The sequence below is a fragment of the Lepidothrix coronata genome, unplaced genomic scaffold (assembly GCF_001604755.1).
Source record: "Lepidothrix coronata isolate B3197 unplaced genomic scaffold, Lepidothrix_coronata-1.0 Scaffold24, whole genome shotgun sequence".
In the NCBI taxonomy this organism is placed as follows: Eukaryota; Metazoa; Chordata; class Aves; order Passeriformes; family Pipridae; genus Lepidothrix; species Lepidothrix coronata.
Genome location: NW_016690204.1, coordinates 2,544,483 through 2,571,488, shown reverse-complemented (window position 1 = coordinate 2,571,488; position 27,006 = coordinate 2,544,483). Strand labels below are relative to the sequence as shown.

Sequence of the window (27,006 nt, the reverse complement as noted above, 5' to 3'; positions counted from 1 at the left end):
ACACTGGCACCCTTAGTGTGACTCTGTTAGCCCAGAAGAAGGGGAAGGCACAGCAGTCTATGTTCTGTGCTTTACAGAACATATTTTGTAGTTATTTTATATATTTTGTACTTAAAACCTCCGAGGGTCTCAGCCGTGTCAGAGACCACGGTGCTGTGTAACAACCACTCAGAAAACGCCATTAAACAGGGTGAGTGTACGCACAGAACTCTGCCTGTGTAAGAAAACTCTCTTCTCAGAATTATTTCACAGAAATCTGCAGCACAGCTTTGCAGAATAAACCTATTAAAGCCATTTTTTTCCAGGCAGGAAATGTGGCGATACACAAACCAACATGGAATATCCTAAATCAGTCCCACTGGTCATTTGATTATCACAGCAAATTTAGAAGCTCACATGGTGCATCTTGGTAAGACAGAGGCTTTGTGCAATGCCAATAACATATCTGCTCCTTTCTTTAACTTAACAACTAATATTCTAGTTGAAAAGGTTTGGGTTTTTTTTGCAGCATTGGAAGTGTTAAAAAAAAAAAAAGGTCTCAAACTATTTTTGATAACTGTTACTACAGAGCTGGAAATTAAAAATTATGACAATTTATCTTTCAGGGCAAATGAGCCTGCATTAGGAAGGTAAAAACCACAGAAATATTTACAAATTGAATTATTTGGCAACACATTAGCACTGGCAGATGGCAACACCAGCCTTAGATCAGGCAGGCCTGCGTTGCTCATGGATTAATGAAGCAGGAGAATGAATAATTGCTTTCAGATAATTTGCAGTGTATGTCAGATGTATCCTTGTGGTCTTGAAGGCTGCAAAAGATTTCAAATCCTTTTCTCATCATCTAACAAAAGTTTTAGAATTACATTTTGTCAAGTTCAGCAATAAGGAGGAATCAAGGCAAGCCTCTGCAAAGTGGTCACCTCCAAACACCGACAGCACAGATGTGGTATGAAAATACAGCTTTTTTTCCTGCTAAACAGTGCTTTATGACATGATGTGATTTGAGTGATTATAACTTACATCCACTGAACTGTGAATGAAGGTAATTCAGTGAAGGTAACATGTAATAAAAGAATTGATCACAAAATCTTTGACTGTAGATGTAAGTCTTACCCAAAATCAGAACAAAAAAATCCTGGGACGGGACATTTATTTTCCCATATTAAGACTGGTAAGTAGGACTGAAGCTTTTCCATGTGTGAGGTGCAGACTTGAGAAATACAAGTACACTGAGGGAGCAGCATTCACTGGAAGGCCAGTTAAGGCAAGCCTTGTCTTTTTCCCATAACAAAGTCACTGCTGGGAGCTCTTGAACTGAGAGGGAGTGGTCACCCATCTTCCCTTCCCCAGCAGCCCCCCAGGGAGGAGGAAAGCTGGGCAGGCCCCGAGGCTCTTGGGCCTCTTCCTTGCCAGCCCTTTGCCCAAGGCCCCGAGGCAGAGGTGGGGCTCAGCCCCTGGGCAGGAATCGGGCACAGGCTGAGCCCCAGGGACACCAGACCCAGGCGGCCTGAGCTTTTCAGGTCTGCCTGGGGCAGCCCAGCCAGGCCTGAGTCTCTCCAGGAGAGGCCAAGCCCAGCCAGAGAGGGCTCAGCCCCCTGAGGCCCCTCAGCCCCTTTCATCTGACTCCCTGTCCTGTGTCTTCCAGGAGAAAGGGCCACACAGCCTCGGCCATACAAGGGACCTGCTGCCAGGGGCAGGGCTGCTCCAAGTTGATCCTTTTGCTGAAGGAGAACCAAGACCTGATGAGGATGTTCCTGGGCCTCTGCTCTCTGCAGAGGGCATTGCTGAGAGAGAAGAGAAGGAAATGGACGACTTGGAAGAGGAGGAGACTCCACTTCTCCACTTGACCGTGGATCCCCAGCTCCAGCAAGGCCCTTCCCTGCAGAGCCCCACACCCACCACCCCAGAGGAACCAGGCAGCTCGTCCTCATCTCACTCCAGGCAGCAGATCCTCAGTTCCTCAGCCATTGCTGGGGATCTTTCCACCTCTCCCTGCTGCTGAGTGGCCCTGGCAACTCCTTTTCTTCCAGTTTTCCTCTAGTTCTCTGCTCCAGATTTCAGCCAGGCCCAGCGCAGACTGTGAACCCCCCTGCCCTCAACCAGACCCAACACTGCTGTTTAGACCTTTCCCTTAAATCTCTTCTAAGTTGTTACTTAGAGTTTAGAATAAGGACTTTACAGATTGTTTATTGTATAGAATAGAAATCAAAATTGAAGATAATACTTTATCAAAAATAAAAAATAAAAATTTTACATTCCAAGTCTATAAATACTTTTAGAAATCTGGCTTCTTTTTGTGAAGTGTTGTGTCCATTTTGTTCAGTGACTCTTTGCACACTCCAAAGTGCCAGAACAGAAAGAAATCAGAAGATGTGAAACCTGATACACAGAATAAGACAATTTAGGGTCCAAGACCTCCCCAAGAGTCCCAGACAGTTTCCAAGTGGGATCAGTCCAGTTTGTAAATGGGACTGATCAGAACAGCAGTTTTATTTCAGGGTGTAAGAAGTGCTGAAGAGATCCAGTGGGCACTGTAATCTTGCATTCAAGACATCTGTGCCAGAGACACACTCAGGCCACACCAATAAGGTCAAAGGGCATTCAGGAGATGCAGCAGAAGGGATTTTAACACAGATCCAGCCTGGAAATGGACACACCCCACTGAATTTTCCAATCTAAAGGGCTTTCTCATGACACTGGGTGTCAGGGGTGCTTTTGGGAGCCATCCCAAAGAGACCAAAGAAGGACACCTCCACTGCTCTGCAACTGTTCTAGAAACACAGATTTAGAAAGTTTACTAAAGATTGGAAAGCGAACCAAGGACAGAAAAAAGGCCTTGTATGTATTTCTACATACATGTCCTACTTCACAATCAGCAGGACAAAGTGTGCTGAAGAGAGGAAGGTGGAAGTCCCCAGTCCAAACAAGCACCCCTTTCCATAGTGGACTGAATACTGGAAGGTGAAGGGGGACGCATTTCCCAGCCCAAAGCCAGGGAAAAGGTCATGAAAAGTGTCACTGAGGGAAGCACCACCATGAAGAAAAGTTGGGGACCTAAACCTATTGGAAAAATGGAAAGAAAAGGCACAAAAGTAAAACTGAGGGGGAAAGAGGGTCTAGGGTAGCTGTGTGCTGAAGGCAGGCCAGCGATGGAGGGGTTTGGGAACGGAGGCTCCCATGGCTCCGGAACGGGAGCACGGCTCAGCCCTGTTCTCTGGGATGTGCTCTGGGAGCAGGGCACGAGGAGGAGCTGTGCTCCCACCCAGCACCCACCATGGGAGCTCCATCTGGGAAGGGGGTTTCCAGCTCAGCAGCGAGGCCTCCACGCCCAGGACTGTCAGGGTGGAGGAGTGGCCTTCACTTGGCGTCGCCTTCTCTGTTTTTTGTTCTCTTTTCTTTTCTGTCCCTGCTCTTTCCGGGCTCCGGCCATGGTACATGTGATACACTGAGAATCCAGGAAGTCCAGCAGCTTTGCCTTGGAAATTTTGATGCCGTTCTGTTTGAGCTCTGCGTGCAGATCCACCAGCTCGAGTGGCTCATAGAAGAGAATCCTGTTGTACAGGGCTGTGTTTGAGCGGATGTAGCACCTCACTGCCTCCAGCTTTTCTTCTTCCCGAGCTGCTGCTTGAGATGCCGGAAACTCCTCTTCCTCCTCCTCGGATGCAAAAGCACAGGCTTCAAATCCATTCACAAAAGAACTAAAAGCAAGATCAAATAGACCAGAGGTCAAGGAAAGAACAGGCTATCAAGGACGGGACCAGAGTTCCCCAAAATCCCTGATGGGGAACCCCTGGGACTTCCCTCTGCAGGGTCACAGACTCTCTCCTACTGGCACCCACAAAATGAGTGAGGCAGAACATGGCAGGGGGTCTGCAAACTTCCCCATCCCAGCTGTGACAACACTGATCTGGAGCTGTCTGGCATTCCAGGCTCCTGACCCACACTGCGTCAGGCTCTGCCCAGGGTGCTGTGCCAAGCTCTCCCAGCTCCAGCTGCAGGTTCTCATGAAACATGGAGTACTCCTTGTCACTAACTCGCAGACCAGACGTGGCAGTTCTGGGCCTTGCCCACACACAGCCACACTCCCTTTTATGTTCTGAGAATAGCTCAGTGGGAATGAGACTGAAAATCCAAAGCCTGTTCCTTTTGGAGTAGCATGCTGAGCTCCAAATGACACACCCAAGGAGGTGGCAGGGCCATTGTAGCCACACAGACACTCGCCTCTCTTTGCCTCATTCCTACCTCATCTCTGTCCTGCACCACTGAGTGTTTTGGTTGGGATTTTGTTGCCTTACCTCTGTGATCCAAAGGAGATGCTGCTTCCATCCCCTGAAGAAGCTGCCGACTCCTGAGATGCCGAGAGCGCCGGTTCCTCACCATCAGCTGCCAGAGGCCCTGAAAAAACAGAGGGCTTTTCCTGCTCTTTGGCTCCTTCTGGGTGAGGTGTCACTTTAGTTCTCCCCTTGGGTGCTGCACAGCCCTTCCCATAGGATCCATCATCAGCCTTATCCACAGGGAGCCCTGAAGAAGCCGTGACCACCTGCTTCCTCTTGCCCCCAGCCTTGGAGGCGCCGGCGCCCTTCCCGCCTCCAGCCCGGCCTGCCTTCGGCTGCCTCGGCCGCCTGGCCGGGGACTCCTGTGGGAGAGGCTGGGAATAGGGGATGTCATCCTCAAAGTCAGAGTCCCCGTCCCGGTGAGTGTACTGGAATATCTCCTTCAGCTTCAACACCATCTGGCGTTTTGGGAGAGCACGAACTCCGAATCTGGAAGAGAAAGGTGGGAGTTTGGGTTACAGTAACGCTGCACCTTCCACTGTCACAGCTCAGGGCAAGGCTCAGGCTGGGAAGCACAGCTGGAAAAGTGGGATGTCACCTCAAAAAGCACTGGCTGGAGCTTCCCCATGGTTCACCTTCTTCCACACTACCTGCCAGAAAGTTCCTGCTCTGAAGAGCTGCACTGGTGGAGGTAACACTTACCTGCTCAACTCCTTCTTCAGCTGTGGGGTCTCCATGATGGAATAAGCTGGCATGGGGGTCACTGGAGTGCTGGGAGACCTGCTGTGCTCCTGACAGGAAGGTTCTGCAGCAGAATGAAATTATCATGATCAGAATTAGTAGAGGAAGAACTTAAAATGGCTGGTAACCTCCCCTCTAAGTGGCAGAAAGCTAATATTATAGACTAATGGTTTAACAGCAACTACTTTCTTCTAAGCTGTTTTAGTTATTACTCAGCTTCATATTGGACTGAACAGACAACACTTTTTTTTTTTCTCTAAACCGAGATACTTGGTTTTTATTGACTTTACATCAGAAAACAGCTTAAATTGGGACATACATGACATCTGAAAATGAAGCCCATTCAGGGCTTTGTTAGAGCAGGGAATGTTTACACAGCAGTTAAAAGCCATGTTTACTGAATTCTAGGCAGTGGCTCTTCTCCCAGGAAAGAAATTTCATAATAGAGACTTGATGCAGAAAAAATTGAGCAAATCAAGCTACTGGGGTCCAGAATTAGATGCTGATTTAATGACACCAGTTTACTGATACCACGAAGCACAGGCAGTCCCACACATCGTGTCCTAAACACCCCTTAAACTAATCACTTAGTATGGCATAATTAATAATATATTTCATTAGATACTGTGACATCAATTACTGGTCTTACATGGAAAGAACCACGCAAGGACGTGTGCTGGGCACGCAGAGCTCTCTCACAAGGGCCCAGATCCAGCAAGGAGAAGGCAGCAGGAGGCAGCAGTGCACCCATGGAGCTTTGCAGGATGCAAGAGCTTTGCTTTGCTGCATGGATGTGTGAAAAGCAAGAGTGCACGGAGCAGCCACTTCTACAGGGAGCAAATACCCACTGGCATGCAGGCTGAAGGCTGTGTTTTGTTCTGTTTTGGTTGTTTTTTTTCTCTCCAGGTACCCACAAACTGCTGCAAGGAGTACTGACACTCTAAAAGACTGGTGTGAACAAAACACAAGTGGCTGTGCTCCAGGAATCCCACATTTATTATTAGGCTCTCTCCCACAGCAAATGACTGCACCTTCTTTGTGCCTGGCCCTGCCAACTGCTTCAGATCAGAAGGCCCAAAGACCCTTTTAATATATCAAGGGTGCCACAGGTAAGATAAGCACTTAAACACAATTTTAACTAGTCCAACAAATCTAGTAGGAATAAAAGTTCTTACCAGGAGTCTTGACAGGATCTATCTGACAGGCACCAGCTGCAGCTGCCAACCTCTGAGACAGAGGAAGAACCTCTGGAAACTCATCTTCCTTCTCTTCTCCATTCCAATCATCCCAGATTTTGGAGTTGAGGTAACTGGGTCTGCTGCCCAGCGATGAAGATGCCTCAATAGGGCTCTTCTCAGGGCAGAGCAAAGTTGTTCTCCTGCCAGCAGGACTTCCTTGGAGAGGGGTGCTGCCCTTAATTCCCTGCGTGTGGACTGGGCTCTCCCACTGGTCCTGCCAAGAGCCAGGGCTGGGGCTGCTGACCGTGCTGATCTTGGCACAGCTGACCTGGCCGGAGTCCTGGCTGTCACCTCTGACTGGTGACAGGTACTCAACGTGCCAACAGTCATCAGTGGGGAGCGGGGGCTCCTCACAGAGCAGGACACTGCTGCCCAGAGAAGGCAAACTTACTTCCCTTTCACCGTCCTCGACCTCAACCACGCTGATGTTTGGTCCATCTTCCAGGGGCTGCTCATGGCACGGAGGTTTGGATAAACCTGAGACATTGGCACATTTGCTTTTTGTGTTGGTGTGGCCAGGGGAAAGGAGAACTGGATCCACTGGAAGAACTGGTGGGGAGCTCTTGGAAAGGGAGCCTGCTGCTGGGCTGCTGGACACGCTCCTTTCAGTGGCTGAGCTCTCCACAGGCAAATCTTTATCTGACAGTGTTGTTTCATGGACTTTTTTTAAATTTCCAGTAAGTTCATGGTTACTACTACCTGCTGCTAACTTCTTTGTGCTGAGTTTAGATCTTGGACTCTTTAAAGAATTAATACTTGTGACGTGAGTCTGTGTTGAGAAGCTTCTGTTTTTGCTCAGAACTGGTGTGCCTGGCACGAGCCAGGAGCTATCTGTGCCTGAGGACATTTCATGACTGAGCCTCTTCTCAGGGCTTGGGTTTGGACTCCTTTTGCTCTCTGTACAAGCACCTGTTTGTCTGCTGAGGGGCAATTCAGGGGACACCTCTACATCTTTACTTACATGCACTGAGTCTGTACTGCCACATGAGACCTGGGCTGATCTCTGCTCTGTTTCAGGAACTGATGAGGTATGTTCAGGTTTTGGTACCTCAGGACCTTGTTCTATTTCTGTACACTTCAGCTGCCCAGGGATTTCCATTTCCTTCAGAGCAGGGATGGACTCTGGTGACTTCTTGTCTTGTTGTAACTCCATTTCATCATCAGAAGATAAAACAATAACATCACCCTCCTTGTTCCCCTGAGCTGCAGCATCCTGAGTCCTGCCTGGTGATGACAACACTGGGACATGTGTGTGCTTGTTTAAATCACTGTGAGGAAGCTCTGCTGGAGAAACTATGTTCTCATTTCTCAGTGCAGCATCCAGCTCCTTGGCTTTCTGGGAGTGTATTTCATCACAGGGAAATGATTTTTCCTTTTTGTTTTGCTTTGGTGTTGACACATGGTCTCTGGCAAACTTTCCCTCTGATTTTGGAGATGCAGGTGAAGAGCCAACAGCAGGAAAAAGGGGCATATAAGGTTTAGGAGCTGGACTCCCACAAAAACCATTCCTACATGGTGAGTGGTCTTTCTGTGACTTGCTGAACAGAAATGAGTCATTAAGATCAACATGTTTTTCATTAGGGGACTTTCCTGATTCTTTGGTAACTTCTTTCATCGGGGAAGGCTCCCAGTGATCCCCCTGAGAGGCAGAAAACAAGGGCTCACAACCACCATTTACATCAGTAGCACCCTGGGAACCAGGAAGCTGTTCCTCACAGTGATCTGCCTCGTCATGTGAGACCCGAGATGACTTGGAATCCTCCACACCTTCACATCCACTGACAGCCTCCCCTTCATTAGCACCATGGGATGCTCCATCCCATTTTTGAGGTTCACTGTGGTGAGGCACAGTAGCGGTCTGTGGATGGTTCATGCTCTTGCATCTATTTATAGGCTGGATTTTCTCTTCTTGTGCAGACGAGTCACATTTAGATCTTTCCACATCGTTGCCATCCCTTGGATCTTTGAAGCTGTTGCTTACTGAAGCAGATTCAGGTCTCTTTGCCTCTTCCCCCTCAGGTGGCTGGTCTGTACCTTGAGCTGTCTCAGTGTCACTGCAGATGCTGCAGTCTGTTCCCTCGCTCACCTCTCCTTCACCTTTAGCCATCTTCCTCTGAGTTGCAGCGAACTCGTAGATCTCCTCCAGGTCCTGTTCACTCACCCCACTGTCATCTTCCTTCTGGCATTCAGGAGTCAGCATAGCTTCTTCCTCCTCATCTTCACCCACCCACACTGAGTTCAAGAGATCTTGGAAGTTCTCAGCTCTGTCCTCACAATCTTTGTCATCCCTCACAGAGAGAAGATCATCTTCTGAATCCACTCCAGAAGACACTTGACTCTCTCCGGTGTTGTTTTCACACTCTGCCATCAGTTCCCTGACACCAAACCTGTGAGGATACAATAGTAACATTAGTGTTTCCTCCTCCAGTATTTCTTCACCATTTGCCTACCTGATCACTCTTGTGAGCCTTGTAAGGAATTTGCAAGAGGATGTTTGTTTCCTAAGATGTACAAGTTCCAGGATACTCCTGAAATACATAATCCCCCTTTCCAGGTGTCACTCACATGAAAGCATCAGGCACATTCTTCTTTTTTGTGTTTGAGACTGACCTAACAGTCAGTTTGACACGACTACACTAAAAAAATCCCTTTGCCACTGGCAATGGAAGAGACCTGCGGAATGGCTGGGGCTGGATAATGTTTGCCATGTGCAAATTCTATGGCTTTCTGGAGTGACAGGGCACTTATACATATATTTGGGCAAGAACCAGCCATTTCCTCCCCCATATTTCAGCAACTGGTTCTGTTTCAAGCTCTTTACTTAGTGCATGCCTTGGACCACGACTGAGAACGTGACTGACACAACACATTAAAGTTCTGAGCATCCAGTACATTCTGCAAGTGTTGTTCAGATGAAGTGAAAATCACATATAGAAGATGTCCTAATCATGGTCAACACCAGCTGCCAATGCACCTCCTGAGACCAAACCCTTGGGCAAACTGCTGAGCACACACTGAACATAGAAACTCTCACACAGGTACAACCTAAAGAGAGACTTGTGGAAAAGATGAGGGCATCTCTTATGTGTAAGTTTCATTTAAGATGTAGCAGAGGACTGTGGAACTTGTAAGTCACTAAAACTGCAAAATATCAAACTCAGCCTGGAGAAGAGGAGACTGAGGGGAGACATTGCAGTTACAACTTCCTTGTGAGGGGCAGAGGAGGGGCAGGCCCTGAGCTCTGCTCTGTGGGGACCAGGGACAGCACCCAGGGAATGGCCTGAAGTTGTGTCAGGGCAGGGTTAAGTTGTATATTAGAAAAAGGTTCTTCCCCCAGAGGATGGTTGGGCACTGAACAGGCTCCCCAGGGCAGTGGGCACAGCACCAAGGCTGACAGAGCTCAAGGAGTGTTTGGATGATCCTCTCAGGCACATGGTGTGACTCTTGGGGATGGTCCTGTGCAGGGCCAGGAGTTGGACTCAATGACCCTCGTGGGTCCCTTCCAACTCAGGAGATTCTGTGATTCTGTGAAACTGGGGTCTGTGTGGCTGACAGCACGAGGGGATCCCAAAACATGCTCGTTACACAAACCTGGCAGCCAGGGCGCCGAGCTGGGGCCGCAGCCCTGCGGGGACGTGGGTGTCAGCAGCGTAGAGGTAGCGCAGGAAGGCGCCCGCGGCCTCGGCCGTCACGTCGCTCAGCAGCACACGGCGCGTCGGCGCCGCCCCGTCCTCCTCCACCACGAACCCCTGGCTGTGAACCTGGGGCACAGCAAAGCAAAGTTCTGTTTGCTACCAAAGGAACAGCAACACCAACATTCAGCCTTGTTCCTCTCAGCTTAGTGCTTCTGTTCACACGTGTCCTGCCCGGGGACCGGGACCCGATGCCCCAGAGGGAAGGCAAGATGAGCAGTTATACAGAGCTCCCCACATCCTTCCTGACCCCATGGATGTCAGCTTTGATGGAGTTTAATTACTCATTTTAGTCACACATATAAAAGGTGGTCTTAGAGTTCTGCACTTAGTTTTGGAATCAAATTACTTCCCAGAGCAGAATTTCCAGAGTTATCTACACCTCCCTACAGCTGAGCTTCATCTGGTCCGTTTTGAATTTACCCACCCCCATGATGCGCTGCCCAAACTCTGGTTCTCACAGGAAAACAGACACCACACAAAAAACTGCTCCACTGACTGGACCATTATCTTTGTGGGTCCAGCCTGATCTCAGGTTTTGGCCAAAATGCATCTCCAGCTCAGTAAGGTCTCACTCCCTTGGCAGCCAAATCACATATTGTGTTATCCAAAACTCTCTCCAAAGTTAGGGGACCCCACACAACAGAAAACACAAGCTCCAAAGTTGTCTCTGATTAATTACTGCCTCCTTGTTAATCAAAATCTCCATCAAAGAGGAGCACTTCCTCATCTATCCAGAAAATAAACATGAAATGCTGCTCTGCAGGTGTCAAAACTACAGGTCAGGGCAAATCCCACAACTCTACCCACACAAATGATTCCTGCTCATGAAATCAGTGGATGGGAATGCTGAGTAGCAGGAAATAGTAAGAGAACGTGGCTAACCCAGTAGTTTTGTTTTGGGAGCACACACACATTTGCTAATAGCTGTGAAGATCCCCTAAAAAATTCCTATGAAGACTGCTGGGTGGCAAATATGAACTTGCTTCCCCACCCTGAACTTTCATAGAGCCCTTAGAAATGACCTGAGTCACCCTGGCGGGGGATGCTACGGCCAACACACATGAGAACAGAACTAAAGTTTCCAAAGGGCAGCTTTAAGGAATGTTCCTTTTGCCAGGGAACTGCTGTATGGACTGGAGGCAGCTTCCTGAAAGGGCAGAACTCAAATGTCAGGCTCTCTATCCTGTCTGCACAGGAGCAGGCTTGGAGCTATTCAACCTAAAATGCTCTGGCAACATAAGAACTCCTTCACTAGCCTTGCAAAAAGCACAGTCAATGCAGATACCTCCAAAGCAAGAGTGACAAAACCTCTGTGTGGGTTAAAGTTCTTCCCAGAATCTTCCTACTCCCTGCTCACACTTCCCAGCCTGGGTGCCAGGCAGGACACACCAAGATGGACAAGGCAGTCTGAGATTGCCCAGGTACCAAAATTCAAGGGCAAGAAGCACTTGGGAAGCTTCCTCCCTTGCTCAGGGGTGGAACACAAGGAAGGATTGTTGGCTCCTCACAGACAAAACACCACATATTTCACCACTTTGTCAGGATTTGTTCTGGTTCTCTGAGCCGAAGAACCACTGCTGGTCCCGAGGCCATTATGCCCAGCAGTGCTCTGTGCTGGTCCCGGAGCACTGAGTGGCCGTGGGTGACATTCCCAGTGACATTCCCGAAGGAATATCAGCAGCACTTACAGCCTGCGCGGCCGGCGGGCACCGCGCGTACAGCACGAACAGGTGGGCGTACAGGACCTCCCCAGAGTCCACCTGGAACTGCACATCACTCAGGTGGGGGTTGTTGACCATTGCCCCGAAATCTTCAGCCAGCAGCCTGAGAGAGGACTGGGACACAGAAGGAACACAAAGACAGATGTTAGGTTACAGCTGTCAAACGCTTCCCTGGAAAAACAGAAGGAATAATAGAGTTTATCAGCACTGCTGTGCCTGAACACACCACCTCTGCCTCCTGAAGGTAATCATTGGGTTTATGAACTTCAGGTCTTCCATGGGACAAACAGACATTCCTGGTTTTGTTTTCCTCCACTTTTTCCCAATCTGTCCATTTTGAAGGGCAAGAAGGTGTTGTACTCTGCTGTACTTGTATCACAGCCCATTATCACCCTCAGATCCTCACCACACCGTTTCCTGGTGTGGTCTAGCCACAGCCTGTAGCTGCCTCTTAATCTACTGCCTCCCACCACAGTTTTAGGAAACTGTAATTTCCACTTTAACAGACTTGAACTCAATTTGCTATAATTAGGGTAAGAGGAAAGAGGATGACTCAGGGCTGGGGAAACGAGCCTTTCCCTCTCTGGCAGTGACAGCTGAGAAGAGCAGCTCTGCACCAAAGGGCCCCCATGGAATAAAACTAATGTAGGCATCCAGTTCAAAGGAATTTATGAGCATGTTACTGAAACACCTTTTGAAAATTCCACTCTAATTTAAAAAAACAAACATAACTTCTACTATCATTCTAGAACCCCTTGCTGGAATTTTGGGGAGGGCTGGTTGGCTGAGCTACCTCAGACTGGTTATGGTGATGGTAAGGTCAAGCCTGGGATGTGCTGCCAAAGACAGCCAGGATGAATGCTCTGGAGCTGCTCGCAGTACAAACCCCAGGAAACCACCTAAAGACTCAGATCCCTCCAAGTGTTGCAGCTCTGGAAGTCGCTGGTGTTTCAGGGAAGTGTGAAACACCCTCAGCTCACGGCTGGGTTGAGAGGCTGGCTGACTGTAAGCAGAAACCAGTTGATGGTTAACATCCTAATCATCGATTTTGTGCTTTTCAAACTTACTGCAGAGCTGAGGAGGTGCAAGTTTTATTCCAGGGAAAATGTGCAGCAGATGCGGTTCCACCTGGAACAACACAGCTCTTTATTTTATTAGCAGGTTTCTACATTAGCAGTGGGCTGTGGAAACCCAACCTTTCTCCTTTCTCCAGCCAACAGTAATTAGCAGCACACACGGGAGCGGCTCCTCCAGCCTTCATGGGTGGTCTGGGGAAGACTCTGCACGTCGTGGCAGTGGTGTGGACTGATCTCCGAGGGGAAGACAGGAAACTCAGTCTGGAAACTAATCTGATGTTTCTTGCTTTTCTTATTCTTGGCAGGTGGAACACCTGCAAGGCGGTTCTGGGGAAGCCAGAAGCAAACACAGCCTCCCGATGGTCCGCCCCAGGCAGAGAGCCCAGAACGGCTTTCCTGCTGAGGCTAAAATTACCAATCAAGAGTGGGGAAATCAAACAAGGCCAGAAACCTCCTGGCTGCTCCATTCTCTGTGCAAGGCCCAAAGACAGCTCCGAGTGGGGATGTGCTGCTGTTGGAGAACACACCAGAGCATTCTCTCCTGCTGAGGAGGTTGTAAAACTGGACCCCACCGATGTGACCAAGGGCCTTCAGCACAGGGGGATGTGTTACCAGTGCAAGGGGTGCATCTGCTCTGCATGGTTACACTCTGTCTGTGCTCATATAAAGCACAAATCTCTCTCACTGGCAATCCAGCTCTTCAGCAACACTTCATTTGCTCAGGAAAACTACCATGGAATCAAGCTGTATCTGAAAAAATGGTCATACTGGTTTTGCTGGGTGCAACTAAAGAATGTCAGAACAGTTTCTGTATTGCTAAAGGCCTCTGATTTAACAGGCTCAGAAAACAAAACAAGACTTTTCTCCTGCTAAGGATTATTTTTTTTTTTAATAGTCTCAAAGCATACTGAGAGTTTCTGTACCAAGCAGCTGGGATGCTCAAGTTTAATACTGATTCCCACCTCAAAGACTTGTCTCCTTTTAGAAGTATCTTAATCCTATAAGCATAATAGGAAAGTACATTCTCAGGCCATCAAAATTTATCTAGCACCAAAATGTACCAGCTTTCATGGCATGATTATTTATTATCAAACCAAAGACTGAGTTTTACCAGATAAAGTACATAACCTTGGTAAGAAAATGAATTATTTTACTTTTATAGACACTTCAGTTGAAGAAAACTGATAATACAGTCATGAAGGATTACACATCCACTGGCGCATCCAGGGTAAGATGGGCTCTACAGGACACTACAGACTTGATAAGAAAATCCTCATCTCTGTCTCTCCTGGGCTGCAGCCAGTTTTCTCTTGGATAACCTGGGCATTAAAGCAGAGTCCTGCCTAACATGCTGCAAACACTCTCAATGCTATAACATAACTCTTTAACCTGCACAGCTTGGCCTCCTGTTACCTGGAATTCTAAATCATCACTCGTCAGACAGGACAGGCACTGAAAAAACCACAGGATGCTTGGAAAAAGCACAGGAAACCCCCAGGCATCAGTGAAACACCCCCAGGTGTCCTCAATCACTGTGAACCTTAAGCACCTCTTGGTTTCCACACAAAGGAATGGGAAATATTCCACACTTGTAAGAATTGAACAAATGCTATAGCTTCCTTTTTATTGTTATAAACAAATACATAAAAAGTGGGGAAAAAAAGGCTTGTCCTTACTCTTTTACTGCTGCTCCTGAGGAGGCTCCTCTCTTTGGATGGGGGCACAAAGCCACTCTGTGGAGGATCACTGGGACTCAGTTCTTCACCTCAGGGAAGAAAATGCACATCACAAATCACATACAACTTCTTTGTGAGCCAGAGTGACCTAAGAACTCCTAACAGGATCCTTGCTGTGACAGCTGCTATAACCAGCCTGGCTATGTTGAAGGCTCAGCCTCTCCCTCGTGCCTTTTTGGAGGGTTTGGCTCTGGGCTGTGACAGGCTGTGGGTACCCAAGCACCATTCAGCTGTTATTTATATACATTATAGGACCAGGGATCATTTGCTGCAGTTTAGCAGGGGAAGTGAGGAATATTATATCCAAGTGCAAATGCAGACAGGTGAGCTGAGGAACCATGTTCTCTTTCACAGGTGAACAGGACACACAACACATTCTGCTGAACAGCCAGACCACTTCAAGGGCTACTAGTGACCTTGAAATGTGCAGTTGGGCACCACATGCAACTGTGACTGGGGACACTAGAGAGCTGCCCATAGAGGAATTCCAGATGTTGGTACTTTTTTCAACCCTGTATAGGTACAGATAAACTCCAGGTTTGGGTAATCCATGTCCAACATAAAATCACCCCTCTTGTGCATCTCTCATCCGACTGTCTCAAGACCTGAAAAGACAGTGCACACAACAGAAAGGCTGTCCAGATACAATCATGGAATCAGGGAATGGTTTGGGCTGGAAGGGATCTTAAAGCCCATCTCATTCCACCCCCTGCCACGGGCAGGGACACCTTCCACTGTCCCAGGTTGCTCCAAGCCCCGTCCAACCTGGCCTTGGACACTTCCAGGGATGGGGCAGCCACAGCTTCTCTGGGCAACCTGTGCCAGGGCCTCTCCGCCCTCACAGGGAAGAATTTCTTCCCAATATCTAATCTAAATATACCCTCCTTCAGTGTGAAGCCAATTCCCCTTGTCCTATCACTGCATGCCCTTGTACAAAGTCCCTTTCCATCTCTCTTGTGGGCCCAAGATAAGCAGGGATGAGGATTTTGTTCCAGCTGTTGAACACATCCAGACTCCCTCCTGGCAGAAAATACTTGTTATCTTTAAGGGAATTCAAAAATAAAATTTAGCACCTGCTGTCCAGCAGTTCTCTTAAATGCTGGGATTTATGAATCATTTCAGAAATGTCAAGTTGATTACATCTAAAGCTTATTGTAGGAAAATGTGCCCCCACAAAAACACCTCTCGGATCAACACCATCAACCTGTGGGTGATGTCATGGCTCTCTGACTTAGCCCGGTGTAAGTGTGGCCCTGTGAGGCTGAAGGAACCAGGGACAGGGCTCAAAGGCTGCCAGAACTCACCTGGCTGCTCTGCTGCCTGAACGTGGCCAACATCAAGGTTCCACTGAGTAAGGGTAAGTCCTTCCCTGGCCAACTCTACCAGGTCCTGCAGAGTCTGAACATCCTTCTGGCTGGGAGATAAAAACTGCCCATCTCCTTCAGGGCCTGGCTTGGATTCATCAGAAGTTTGGCCTCCAGTTTCTGTGCAAGTGAGTTCCTGAGAACTGGGGTGAGGCTGAATTTGCTGGGATACTTCTGGCTGATGACATCCCACCGATGGCACAAGGTTCTCTGGCTTATCATTCTGATCAAAAGAGGAGGGAAAAAAAGACACCAATAAATTAGGTCCTGTTTTATATATTTGCAGAGCTCAGAGTACGGTCTCTACTTCTTACTTTTGAAACATCTATGAAGGATCACAGAGCATTCCCCAGGTACAGGGGTTTCTGAGGAACAGCTCTCTGCAGTTTTTATGAAGGACTCTCCAGAGATAAGACAGCTCTGAACAGAAGAAAGAAAACTATAACAGAAAAGTTGGTTTCTCCAGGAAGTTGGTTTCTCTTTGCAGGCAACTGCCAAGCAGAGAGAAAGGCTTGAGGAAATACTCCCAGTCCATCATCTAAATATTTCATTACAGCTGGAGTGCCTGCAACAGTCCCAGCTGAAGCTCTCCAGGTGCTTCTGTTCTGAGTTCTGAAATGCTTTTGCAGTTACGTGTAACTAAATCAAACTTTCACCTTGGAGCAGATATTTTCCAGGTTTGGACTCTGTTTCCCAATAAAAAGAGTTTGTTTATTTTTAAGAAAAATGGTTTAGCCATTTCTCTGAATGGAAAGAATCAGAAGGAAAACACACTCTTGCCATGATTTTAAAGACCTTCCTACTTTTTATTTTTAAACTTCTGTGGCAGTTTTTGGCTTGAACGAAGGTCAAAACTCTTCATAGAATGAAGTCCCTCCACCCACTCCAGCTCCAACCTGCAACAATCCAGAGAAACACTGGGCTTTGACTAGGGAAGAAGTATTAAACAAAGCACCTATATATGCACAGTAGTTTTTGAACAGAAGCACCAAATAATTCAAGGGAAGAAAGAGGGAAGGAAGGGAAGTGATATCCTTCTTCTTGGAGAGACTGAAAGGGCTTTGTCTGTTTCTGTGGGCACTTTTTATAAAAATACAGAGCACTAAAAGAGTCAGATCCAGGTAAACCCGGAATGAAACACTGGAACTGAAAACTGGATCAAAGCTCACACGCACCGAGAGGCAGTGGGATGCATAAGGAAAGCCTGAAGTGCAAATGCTTTATTTTACAACTCCAGGCACTCATATCTCTCTGTGCTAGAAAACATCAGTCTTAAGTTCAATATTTTCACCCAGATCCTTGCTTAGTGCAACACAGGAGCAAAGCTCACACTAGGATTGACCAGAGAAAAGTGCCAAGAAGGAAAATAAAAGCCAGGCTGCTGTAAACATGGACAAACTAGGGGAACAATGAGCAGGATGGGGTCCCTTTACTCAGTACTCTCTGTTCCCATCAGTTTTATTTTCTGAAAGCTCAAGGAATAGTGTGGTAACGTGAGCCTTGGTCTCCTTCCCAAAGGAAGAAATAGAAGTTCAAGATCCCAAAACCCTGTAAAACCAGGGGAGAACAGGGCACGAGCAGTGAGTGTGCAGAGCAGGGATCACTTGTTTAAATCCCAAATGAGGAAACAGAAGGGATACAGGGATATGTGCACACATATATCAAAGCAAGGACAACAGAGCATCCCACCTGCACAGGCTTCCAAGGTACAATTGGAGGGGTCAGTGCAGCAGTGTAGAATGATTCGGGGTCACAGGGTCCTGTCAGAGCACTGATCTTCCATAAAAAGCACTCCTTGGCTTTGGACAATGGCAAGAGCCAGGCTGCTTTCCCAGATTCACCCTCCAAAATCTTGCTAATGGGAAGCTGGGGGGTGGGAGGGAATTCCACCTCTTCTGCAAGCAGCATAGCCACCCGCTCCTGGATCCTCCTGCGCGCCTTCTCCGGGTCCTGCAGCAGCAGCGGCGGAGGGGCAGCTGGGCCTCTCTTACGCCGCTTCTTCTCTTTAAAAAGAAGAGGAACCCAAGTAAACAAACAGCTGAACACACAGGGCAGGGGAGATCAACACACCAGCTCCTTCAGCTGTACTCAGTGATGACCCAAAGGCAGCTAAAAGCTGAACACAGCAAGATTTCTGCAGGTCTGGAGCCACACATCACCCTTAGAGGAGAAATGAACTGTGGAGAAGGGTGACTCCTCCTCACACTGCTCTGCTGCATATTGAGGGCTTTCATATCTCTGCAAAATCTGATCCTTATGGAAGTCATTGGTAGCCATGCAGTCCACCTCCCAGACCCAGGATGTTGCCTGTATGGCAGTCCTGCATAAAAAGGGAGGGAAAACCACCAACAAATCCATGGACTCCTTTTCTTGTGTTCTGTTCATGGATATCAAACCACAGCTCACACACATGCTGAGCAGCTTCCATTTGGAAATCCTGTGTCTTGTTGGCCAACCCCAAATCCAACTGGGAGTACTTATTGGCAGGAGGAGACCTGAGCAGGGTCATGAAATCTTCCCTCTCTACAGTTTCCAGTGCTCTCCCCTGCCATTTTTCTGCCTTTCTAAACCCTTCTGCATGCTGACACAGTGAGGCACATGCTCAACAAAACGTAGTGTACACACATGTCCACTGCAGAAAGGACACAGAGATAAGAGAGAACGCTGAAAAAACTGCATTAATCCAGGCTGCAGCGGGAGGAATAGCAAAAAATCTACTGGAATAGCAAAAAATGACCTTTTCATGTTATTCCTTCTCGCAGTTTACGAAAAACAACAGCTTATCTTAAGAATACTTAAGGATTCAAAACAACCAATCGGTGAAAACAAGCACAAGATTCCCCAGGGATTTCACTGAAACCCAGGGACATCCTGCTGCTGCTCCTGCCTGTGTGTGGATACTGCATATTGTGGAAGCTCTGACAGCTTCAATAAAACAGAAGCAGGGCTGTCATCCCTCCTGCACCCAACAGGAAGGTTTTGGTGGAGAGCAGGCTGTGGCAGTTACTCCTGCAATAGCACAGCCTCTGACACTAACTCACTGTAACACATACCTGATCCTGGCTTCCATTTGATTGGGAAAGCAGCCACTGGTTTCACATTTGTAACGGATCTTGCTTGCTCCTGCTTTTCCTGCTCCAACAGAGAGCGTGACATTGCCATGGCAACCTGCAAATCTTCATCCTTAGGCTCCATTTTGGCCCTCTTCTGTGTTTTCTTTGAGTCCTCGTTGGAGGAGCCTTTTCGCTTTGCCCTGCTCGGCTGATTGCTGAAATCCAAGAATGCAGCAGGAAGCCCCAGTTAATGTGACTGGATCAGAGACAAGAAACACTCCAGACCAGCTGCTCTGCTTGCTCAGAGAGATTCCCATATCAAGCATAATAAAAACCATTCAGTACTTTCTTTCCTAGCAAGAGCAAAGGATTTCTTATCATTCATGCAACTTAAGAGTAATTTAGAGAAAGTATTATTTTGGAAAGGTAAGCACAAGGCCACAGTGCTGATGTAACATTGCTATCTCCACCTGGAATGGTTTTTTGTACCATAGAGGAACAAACAAGTTGAAGCAGGGCAAAACCAAGATCCCTAGAAAATGCTTCCCCACTCCTCTGCTTCCACAGGGAACAGGCAATCCCTCCTCTGCACAAAGGGACTTATGAGCCCCTCTACTCAGGCCCCACTTGCTGCACTCTGAAGATTCTGCTCAAATCCAAATGAGCAGATGCAGCTCTGTACCAAAACACATATTCACATTCCAAAACATCACGTCTGCTTCCTCTCTGGCTCAGGGTGAAAGCACATTCCCGGGACAGCCACGAGCCAAGGAGCTGAGGCAGAGGCACCGCAGATCTCAGGAGAGCCTGCACACTTGTACCCTGTGGTTTGCTCAATCAGCTCAAACACACCATTCAGCTCTACTGAGTAATTGCCTCAGAGAGCACAAATAATTCTGACAAACCAGTGTAAGGTCATTTACTCCCCATTTTGCTCCTGCCTGCTGGCTTTTAAAGTCATCTACCACCTGACCTCCTCTGAGGGAAAGCAAGATGATTTCTCCCAACTAACCACCACATCTTCCTCACCTGGTACTGGGCAACCTTCTTTGGGCTTCTTTGGGCTCAGGGCTCACCCAGCGTGTGAGTCAGCCTGGCATTAACTGTTCTCCCCAGGCCAAAGGAAGTAACCAGCACCTTTTATTTCTACCAGCTTACCTGGGACAGTGAAGAGGTGCATCACCAAGTGTGGCCACCTGCAACTGCACTGCCTGAAGAAGCAGATTAGGAGGAACATCCATCTCCACAGCACAGCGTTTCAGGTGACTGACTCTGCTCTGTGGGGTTTGGAACTGCTTCCCACAGATAGGACATTCAGGGACCACTGGTTTGCTGGAGGATGACATCTGTGCTTCCTCCATCTCGTCCAGACACCTGTGAGACCATGGCAAAGCTTACCTATGGAGACTTTAAAGCTGTCCACACTAAGATTTAAACCATATTAAGGAAGCACAATCATGTGTAACAGCCAGAAACACCCCCTAAAGAACCAAGAGTCACCTCTGTGACGAACATGACATGTAACAGTCACATGGAGATTATGGCCTCACAGGCATATTAAAAACATATTGCTTAAAGGCAAGTGCAGGTAACAACCTCAGAATCACAGAACCCCAGACTGGTTTGGGCTGGAAGGGACCTTGAAGATCAGCCAGTTCCACCCCCTGCCATGGGCAGGGACACCTTCCACTAGATCAGGTTGCTCCAAGCCCTGTCCAGCCTGTTCTTGAACACCTCTAGGAATAGGGAGTCCACCACCTCTCTGGGCAACACACTCCACTGTCTGTCATCACCTAATCCCTCTCTGCACTCATTCTAACATTTCAGCTAACTCAAAACCACCTCTTAACAGAGAAGGGAGCAGTTGAATTAACACCACACTCCAGAGTGCAGCATGATCAACTTCTAATAATTTCTGTAGGCCAAAATTATGTAAAAATTGTACTTGTTCTTCTTCTGTCCTCTCCAAAGACATTCAGGGTGTGAAATCCTGGGTCTGCAGGACCTATTACAAAAGTCACTCCCTGATTAGGTAATGGCACACACAGGGCTGTGCTAAGAGACCATTCATCTGAGGTACTAGCACTGGTGATTACTGGTTTGCCAGTACCTCTGTCCATCTACAGCTTCACCTCTTGTGATGAAGACTGCTATCAAAAAATCCATGGCTAATATAAGCTTGTAACCTCAATATGCTTAATAGTTCAGAAAGCAGACCAACTTTCCAAAAAGCATTTCTGACACACTGTCACTGTTTTAGAGCCTCTGTCCTCTCAAGCTGCAGTAAATGTCTGGAGACAGAAACAGCAATAACACCTCAAAAGCTGCAGGAGCAAACAACCCTGAAGAACAGGAGCCACTCAGTAACGTGATACAGGACTGGACAACTTACAGCCTTCTGAAAGTGCTCAAATTAGGAATTTACAATCATTCAAATGTGCTGTTTCTGATGCTTTCACAACAGAGAAGCACAGAGTTTTAATTTCCAAAGAGCTGTCTGTACATAATATATTAATTGTGTTTGATATTTACCACTAAGGAAACTGTAAAATTAAGGGCAGTAATTTCAATTTAGTCACCTCTCTGAATAGTATCACCTTTCCCTCAGCAAACAGCTCAGATACACAGTGACATACCAGATGTCCTTAGACAAATTTTAGCAAAATGGAGCAAATGTGACTTTGTTACTGAAATTGGTAGATCTCAAAATCTGCATTAGGGGGTCCTCATTAATAGAATTCTTAGGGTTGAAAAGAGCTTTAAGATCCCCAAGTTCACTTATAATGGCAGCTCCTCTGCCACACTGCTGATGAAAGCAGCATTGGCCTGGCTGACACAGAAGCCCTGCAGGGCAACACAATCAAGCCTCTGCTTTCAGATCAAAAGGACTTGTTAATTCAGGCCATAAAGGTCAAGGCCACTGTACAGAATCCCAGCCCCTGTGTTCTTTCCTGGCTGAGCTGAGTGAGGAGTGTGTGGGGACTGCATGTGGACAGGACACCTCGTGCTGGTGTTTCACCTGTTGACGTGCTGCTCCCGTCGTGTCGTGTTCATGGCTGAGAGATCCTTCTGGCAGATCTGGCAAAAGAACAACCCTGCATCCTCCAGGCTTGCCATGGCTTCCTCTTTGCTTTCCTGCTGAAGAGCCAAAGCCAGAGCACCGTCGTGTTCCACGGATGGGAGCTGGTGGGTATCTGGCAAAGAAGGGAGAGATGGTCTAAGAGAGAAAGCTAAAAATCCTGTCTGAAAGGTGAGGAGCCATTATACTCATGATTATTAGCTTACTGAACTAGACACACAGAGATTAACTGCAATCTTTCTCTTGCATCTTCACCCTTCAAACACTCCAGGACTGCACCGGCCCAGGGGCAGGAGGGGGCAATTTGCTGCAGTGTCAGAGCCAGTGAAGGGTCAGTTTGGGCTGAAGTTTCTGGGGAGAATGTGGGATCTATCACATGTATAACACAGCAGACTTTCATGTCCATACAGAAGCAAGAAGGACTTGATCTATGAAGAACCAACCAGAGTAAAACTGCTGTGAATTCAATTCACCTGCACAGAACATATCATCTTGCTGAGTGCCTGGAGCTCTACCAAAGATGGGGAACCACATAGGAACCACATTTACCTAACAACTGCCTAATACTGTCCCAAGGGGAGGATGACCAAGTTCACTGATCCTGTTGGAATTTCAGCCTGTTTCCAAGAAGATCCCTCCAGAATCTACATGAGGTTAATTCAGCCTTAAAGAAGATCTGGGGAGAAAAGCATGGATAGTCCTTTAACAACAAAGTTCTCTCAGGGATCTGGAGTGATTTATTCAGTGCTGCACAAAAAGCCACTAGGCCAGCAAGGAACAAAGCCCAGGACTGCTCCTCATGCAACCACTCTCACCAGCCACTCATTCCACACACAGCAGAGCTAAGAGCAGAAACGCACCATCCTCTGGAGGGTTCTGCTCCTGGCTTCCATCAGGGAAATCCCCACTGGCTGCAGCCCTTGGCACACTCCCATCTGTGCTGAGTTTCAGCTGCTCAGGTGCCACCCTCTTGAACTGCTGCATTCTCTCCACCACCAGCTCTGCCACCCGCACCTTCGGCCCTGCCAGCAGCTGCACCTTTGAGGTGGGTGAGGAGCAGGTTCCTGGCTGTGTGGCAGGAAGGAAGGGTAATGTAGTCTGGGAACAGCCACTCGGGGTGTTTACTAGAGGGGGAGAAAACACCAGTTTTACTAGTCAGTCTTCAACACACGCTGAGAGCTGCTGGGAAGCCCTTCCCTGATGGCAGCCTGGGCCGGGTCAGGTTCTGCAACAGCCATTCTTAGAGAAGATGTGAACAATTTACTGACTTTATACTTGATAACCACAGTAACATCATCAGGCTTCTGTGCTACAGTGGAGTTTGGATACCTCTATATCCCTTTTAGAGGGAGGAATATTAGGGAAGACCTTGCCTGAAGGTTACTGGTGAGAACAAGGAAGGCAGTCCCACGGCCCTGCTCTCCCCAGTGCTCCCCGTGCACAGTGTCCTGTTCCTGACCTAATTTATCAGTTTAAGGTGACTGCCTTCTGGCCATCATGTTTAATAACTACTGAAGGATCAATCCTTCATGTATTAATCCAATGCCTCTCAACTGATTCATATTTTTGCCCTTGACAACATCCAGTGGCAGTGGATTTCACCATACCACGATGCACTGAGTGAAAAAGCACTTCAATATATTCTAAGCTTGCTTTGAGAAGATTTTAAGGTGTTTTTCTCAATTCTGACACTGTAAAAACCAGTGAATAATGACTGCCCAACACATCACTTTGTACCAAGGCTTCACCCTACTGAGGGACATCTTCTGCCTGCAGCACAGAGCACACTCCTAGGCTAAACCCCAAGATGAACCTAAGTAGGTAAACACAGGTGGAAAGACAAGGTGCAAACCTGCTTTCATCAGTGCTGCTGTGTGTCCCCTCCAGCTGGACTTCTCAAGACCTCTACTGAATCAGAGAGTCTTTTCAGTCAAAACTGAGCTGTTTTGGTTCACTCACCTGTCAGAGGCCTCTGGCTACACTCAGAGGTCCCTGTGCTCAGCTGGCTGGCAGGGAAAGGGCTTCTCCCTCCATCCCCTTGTGCAGTCTCACCACCACAGGCTGCAGCATCACCCTCTTCTTTGGGCACCAATGTTTGTTCCTGTGGACCCGAATCTCGAGGCAAGTTTGTCTCCTTCACTGCTGGTAAGTGAGGATGGGTTTGGCTCTGAGCAGCAGCTTTGCCTCTTCTTAATTTGCTCCGTGCTGTGGTGCTGCTCTTTGACCTGTTCTGAGCCCTCTTTGCTGTTTCAGCATCTCCAGCCTTTTTCTTCGCCCTATTCAAAATATTTGCCCACAACTCTTTAAAATCACTGTCCTGTTCATCCATTGGTTTGCAGCTCCCAGTAACACCGTGGCCTAATGACACTGTGAGGAGTGGAGGGCAGGGTCAGTTCAGGTTTGCATCAGCCCTTCCAGCACCTCAGGGATGTCCTTTCTCCAGAATCCAATGAGGTCACCAGACAGAGTGGGCACTTCTGACAGTTCATTCTTCCACACTTAATTCACAGCCATTCAGTAGAGCACGTTCTCCCTCCAAAGACCTCACCTTCTTTCACAAGTTGTTCTTTAGAGCACTCTAGATGTTGAATTAAACACCTCAGTTTGTGCAGAGGATCACCATGATTTGCTACAGACCTTCAGAAAGACACTCATTAAAGCCCTTAAACAAAGAAACAAAACCAGGTGGTTATGCAGGATGGCATGTGCAGATGCAGCGTGGGACAGAACTTTGAAGATGAAGAGAATTTGTATGAAATAGTAAGATCAGAAAAAGCACATACTGACCCCAAACACTGCCCCTATAATTGTACTGCAGATATGCCCAAGCCACATTAGCAAAGGAGAGGAAAGCTTTTAAAGCAGGTATCTGATACAAGATAGGCTTTTCTTCTGGAGCTCAGGATTTGAGACTTTCCTTTTGTCCTCAGGGTTTGAGACATTTCTACTTATATTTATGTAACACAAGACCAGTGAAAGCAGCAGAGGAGGAAAAAAACCCCCTTTTTTCAGCTCAAGCAGTGATTCTGGAGTGTAAAACTCTGCTTTGAAACACTGCAGTTCTAGAGAGGAGAGCCCAACCTCATTTTGAGAAATAAATAAATGGAGCTTTTGGCATTTCAGAAGGACAAGTCAGAGAACAATTGTATCAAACATGTTCACCCTTCTTCTCTTTTTACCTCCTCAGCTGCTCACTTAGGATTAGCTCTCTTGCTCATACTGGATTCTTCTCTTAAGTACTCATTAAACCATGGCACTGACCATGTTTCACAAACTGCTGTCACATAAACAAGGTAAACAGACTAAATAAATTATTTTTAAATTACTTTCTTAACCTTTTCAGCTACAGCAAGAACAGCAGTAGTAGGCAGGGATTACTTGGAACAGCACTGGGTACAATGTCCAGATGGAAATGCCATCAACTCCCAGGCAACATTAAAACTAGAGCTCTATTCTTAGACATTTTGATTGTCCTTTTCTTCCTAATCCTGAGCTCATGATGCTTCTGGCTATTTGACCAGAGGTTTTATATTGCTCCCAAAACCTCCTTCTTTCAAGCCTAAACTGGAGTGTTTCACTTGGAATGGCAGCAGCTCTGGTTCAGTTTCTCCAGTAAAGCTCTGGGCACAGAAGGACTCAAAAAGCAGGAAAAACACACACTAAATTGTTTTCTCAAATGGCCTGGCTGCAGCCATGAGGGGCTGAGGAATGCTGGTTACACACTTTCATGGGTCAGCCCTTCCTGTGAGCAATTACAGATGTTAATGGATTTATTTATTTTAAACTCAGGCTCCCAAACCAGCAGAGGATTTTGCTGTGAATCTTGGAGTCATTTCCTGTCAGAGAGAAACTGAAGTTTTATGTAGCCAGTTCATAAATTTACTTTTCCTGGACAGAGTCTTGGTGTAGTTACCACTGTAAATTGACCATTTTCTTCTAAGGAGGAGACAGCATGTGGAGAAATCCCAAATCTCACATCCTCCATGGCTTTAAATACCTCTCACAGACATCTGTACTGACACAGAACATCTGTACTGTCGGATTATTTATGCTGAGTTCCTGATATTAAACTTCAAAACAGATCAGTGCTTTTGCATTTGCAATCAATTTTCATTGTCCCAGGTAGATAAGATCAGACGTACAAATGATATAAAACTAAGAATTTATCTGTATTACTCCTCCCTTCCTGGACCTGCATTTACAGGCTCCTGCTCTGTTCAACATCTCAGTATTTCTGATGTTCTGCTATTGCTGCCCCTAACAGCCACCTTTGGCACCAGTTTGGAAGGCTCAGAAAGTAATGACTTTGAAAACAATTTCTTTCAGAATACTATTGAATTAATTTTGGAAGATTCTAGGACTCAACAAATCACAAAAGTGGTCAAATGAAATAATCAGCAGCACTTACCTATCCACTGAGATTCTGAATCTATAGCCCAGCTGTGCTCTTCAAGTAAACGTGGGTCAGCAAAGTGGCACAAAGCAGGACAAGTAAGAATGAAAGATGGAACCTGGAAAATGGAAGGAAAATGTTGGATTTAGTGCATTTTGTGCTGACTGCTCTTTTTGCTGGAGTTCCAAGGTGCAGGGGGAAGGTGACAGTGATGATGCTCTGCCAGTTCCACTGACTTGCACACCTGAGCTGTGCAGGTGAGTCGGGTGCATTGCTCAGGACCTGCTCAGCTCAGCTCTACAGGATGAGTTGCTATCAGGTTAAAAATATAAAATTACAGACATCTAAAAATAACTTGACGATCATTTCAACCAGTTCAACAGGTAACTTGAAGGGAGCCTACAGAAAAGATGGACTACAAGAACATGTAGTGACAGCACAAGGTGGAATGGCTTCAAACTGCCAGAGGGCAGGGTCAGATGGGATACTGGGGAGAAATTGTTCCCTGTGAGGGTGGGGAGGCCCTGGCACAGGTTGCCCAGAGAAACTGTGGCTGCCCCATCCCTGGAAGTGTCCAAGGCCAGATTGGACAGGGCTTGGAGCAACCTGGGCTGGTGGAAGGTGTCCCTGCAC

General features: G+C 47.3%; 1 protein-coding gene across 9 annotated transcripts in view; it reads right to left on the bottom strand.

Moving 5' to 3' along the window:
* Nucleotides 1-2,174: 2,174 nt before the first annotated feature.
* SLX4 (SLX4 structure-specific endonuclease subunit) overlaps nucleotides 2,175-27,006 on the bottom strand; it is a 30,706-nt gene continuing 5,874 nt past the window's right edge. For 4 of the 9 annotated variants that reach the window (XM_017809026.1, XM_017809030.1, XM_017809027.1 and 1 more), the window contains 15 exons: nucleotides 26,389-26,491; nucleotides 23,940-24,642; nucleotides 22,841-23,104; nucleotides 21,921-22,095; nucleotides 20,060-20,275; nucleotides 18,902-19,116; nucleotides 17,538-17,851; nucleotides 15,789-16,071; nucleotides 14,425-14,513; nucleotides 11,640-11,786; nucleotides 9,848-10,017; nucleotides 6,194-8,643; nucleotides 4,980-5,082; nucleotides 4,299-4,766; nucleotides 2,175-3,701 (listed from right to left, as the gene is read on the bottom strand). In XM_017809026.1, coding sequence (XP_017664515.1) covers nucleotides 3,341-3,701; nucleotides 4,299-4,766; nucleotides 4,980-5,082; nucleotides 6,194-8,643; nucleotides 9,848-10,017; nucleotides 11,640-11,786; nucleotides 14,425-14,513; nucleotides 15,789-16,071; nucleotides 17,538-17,851; nucleotides 18,902-19,116; nucleotides 20,060-20,275; nucleotides 21,921-22,095; nucleotides 22,841-23,104; nucleotides 23,940-24,309 — 5,625 coding nt within the window. In that variant the 5' untranslated portion in view covers nucleotides 24,310-24,642; nucleotides 26,389-26,491 and the 3' untranslated portion in view covers nucleotides 2,175-3,340. Of the gene's footprint in view, nucleotides 3,702-4,298; nucleotides 4,767-4,979; nucleotides 5,083-6,193; nucleotides 8,644-9,847; nucleotides 10,018-11,639; nucleotides 11,787-14,424; nucleotides 14,514-15,788; nucleotides 16,072-17,537; nucleotides 17,852-18,901; nucleotides 19,117-20,059; nucleotides 20,276-21,920; nucleotides 22,096-22,840; nucleotides 23,105-23,939; nucleotides 24,643-26,388; nucleotides 26,492-26,617; nucleotides 26,837-27,006 lie in introns of those variants that run through there. The other 5 variants (XM_017809028.1, XM_017809033.1, XM_017809032.1 and 2 more) reach the window with 5 other exon arrangements.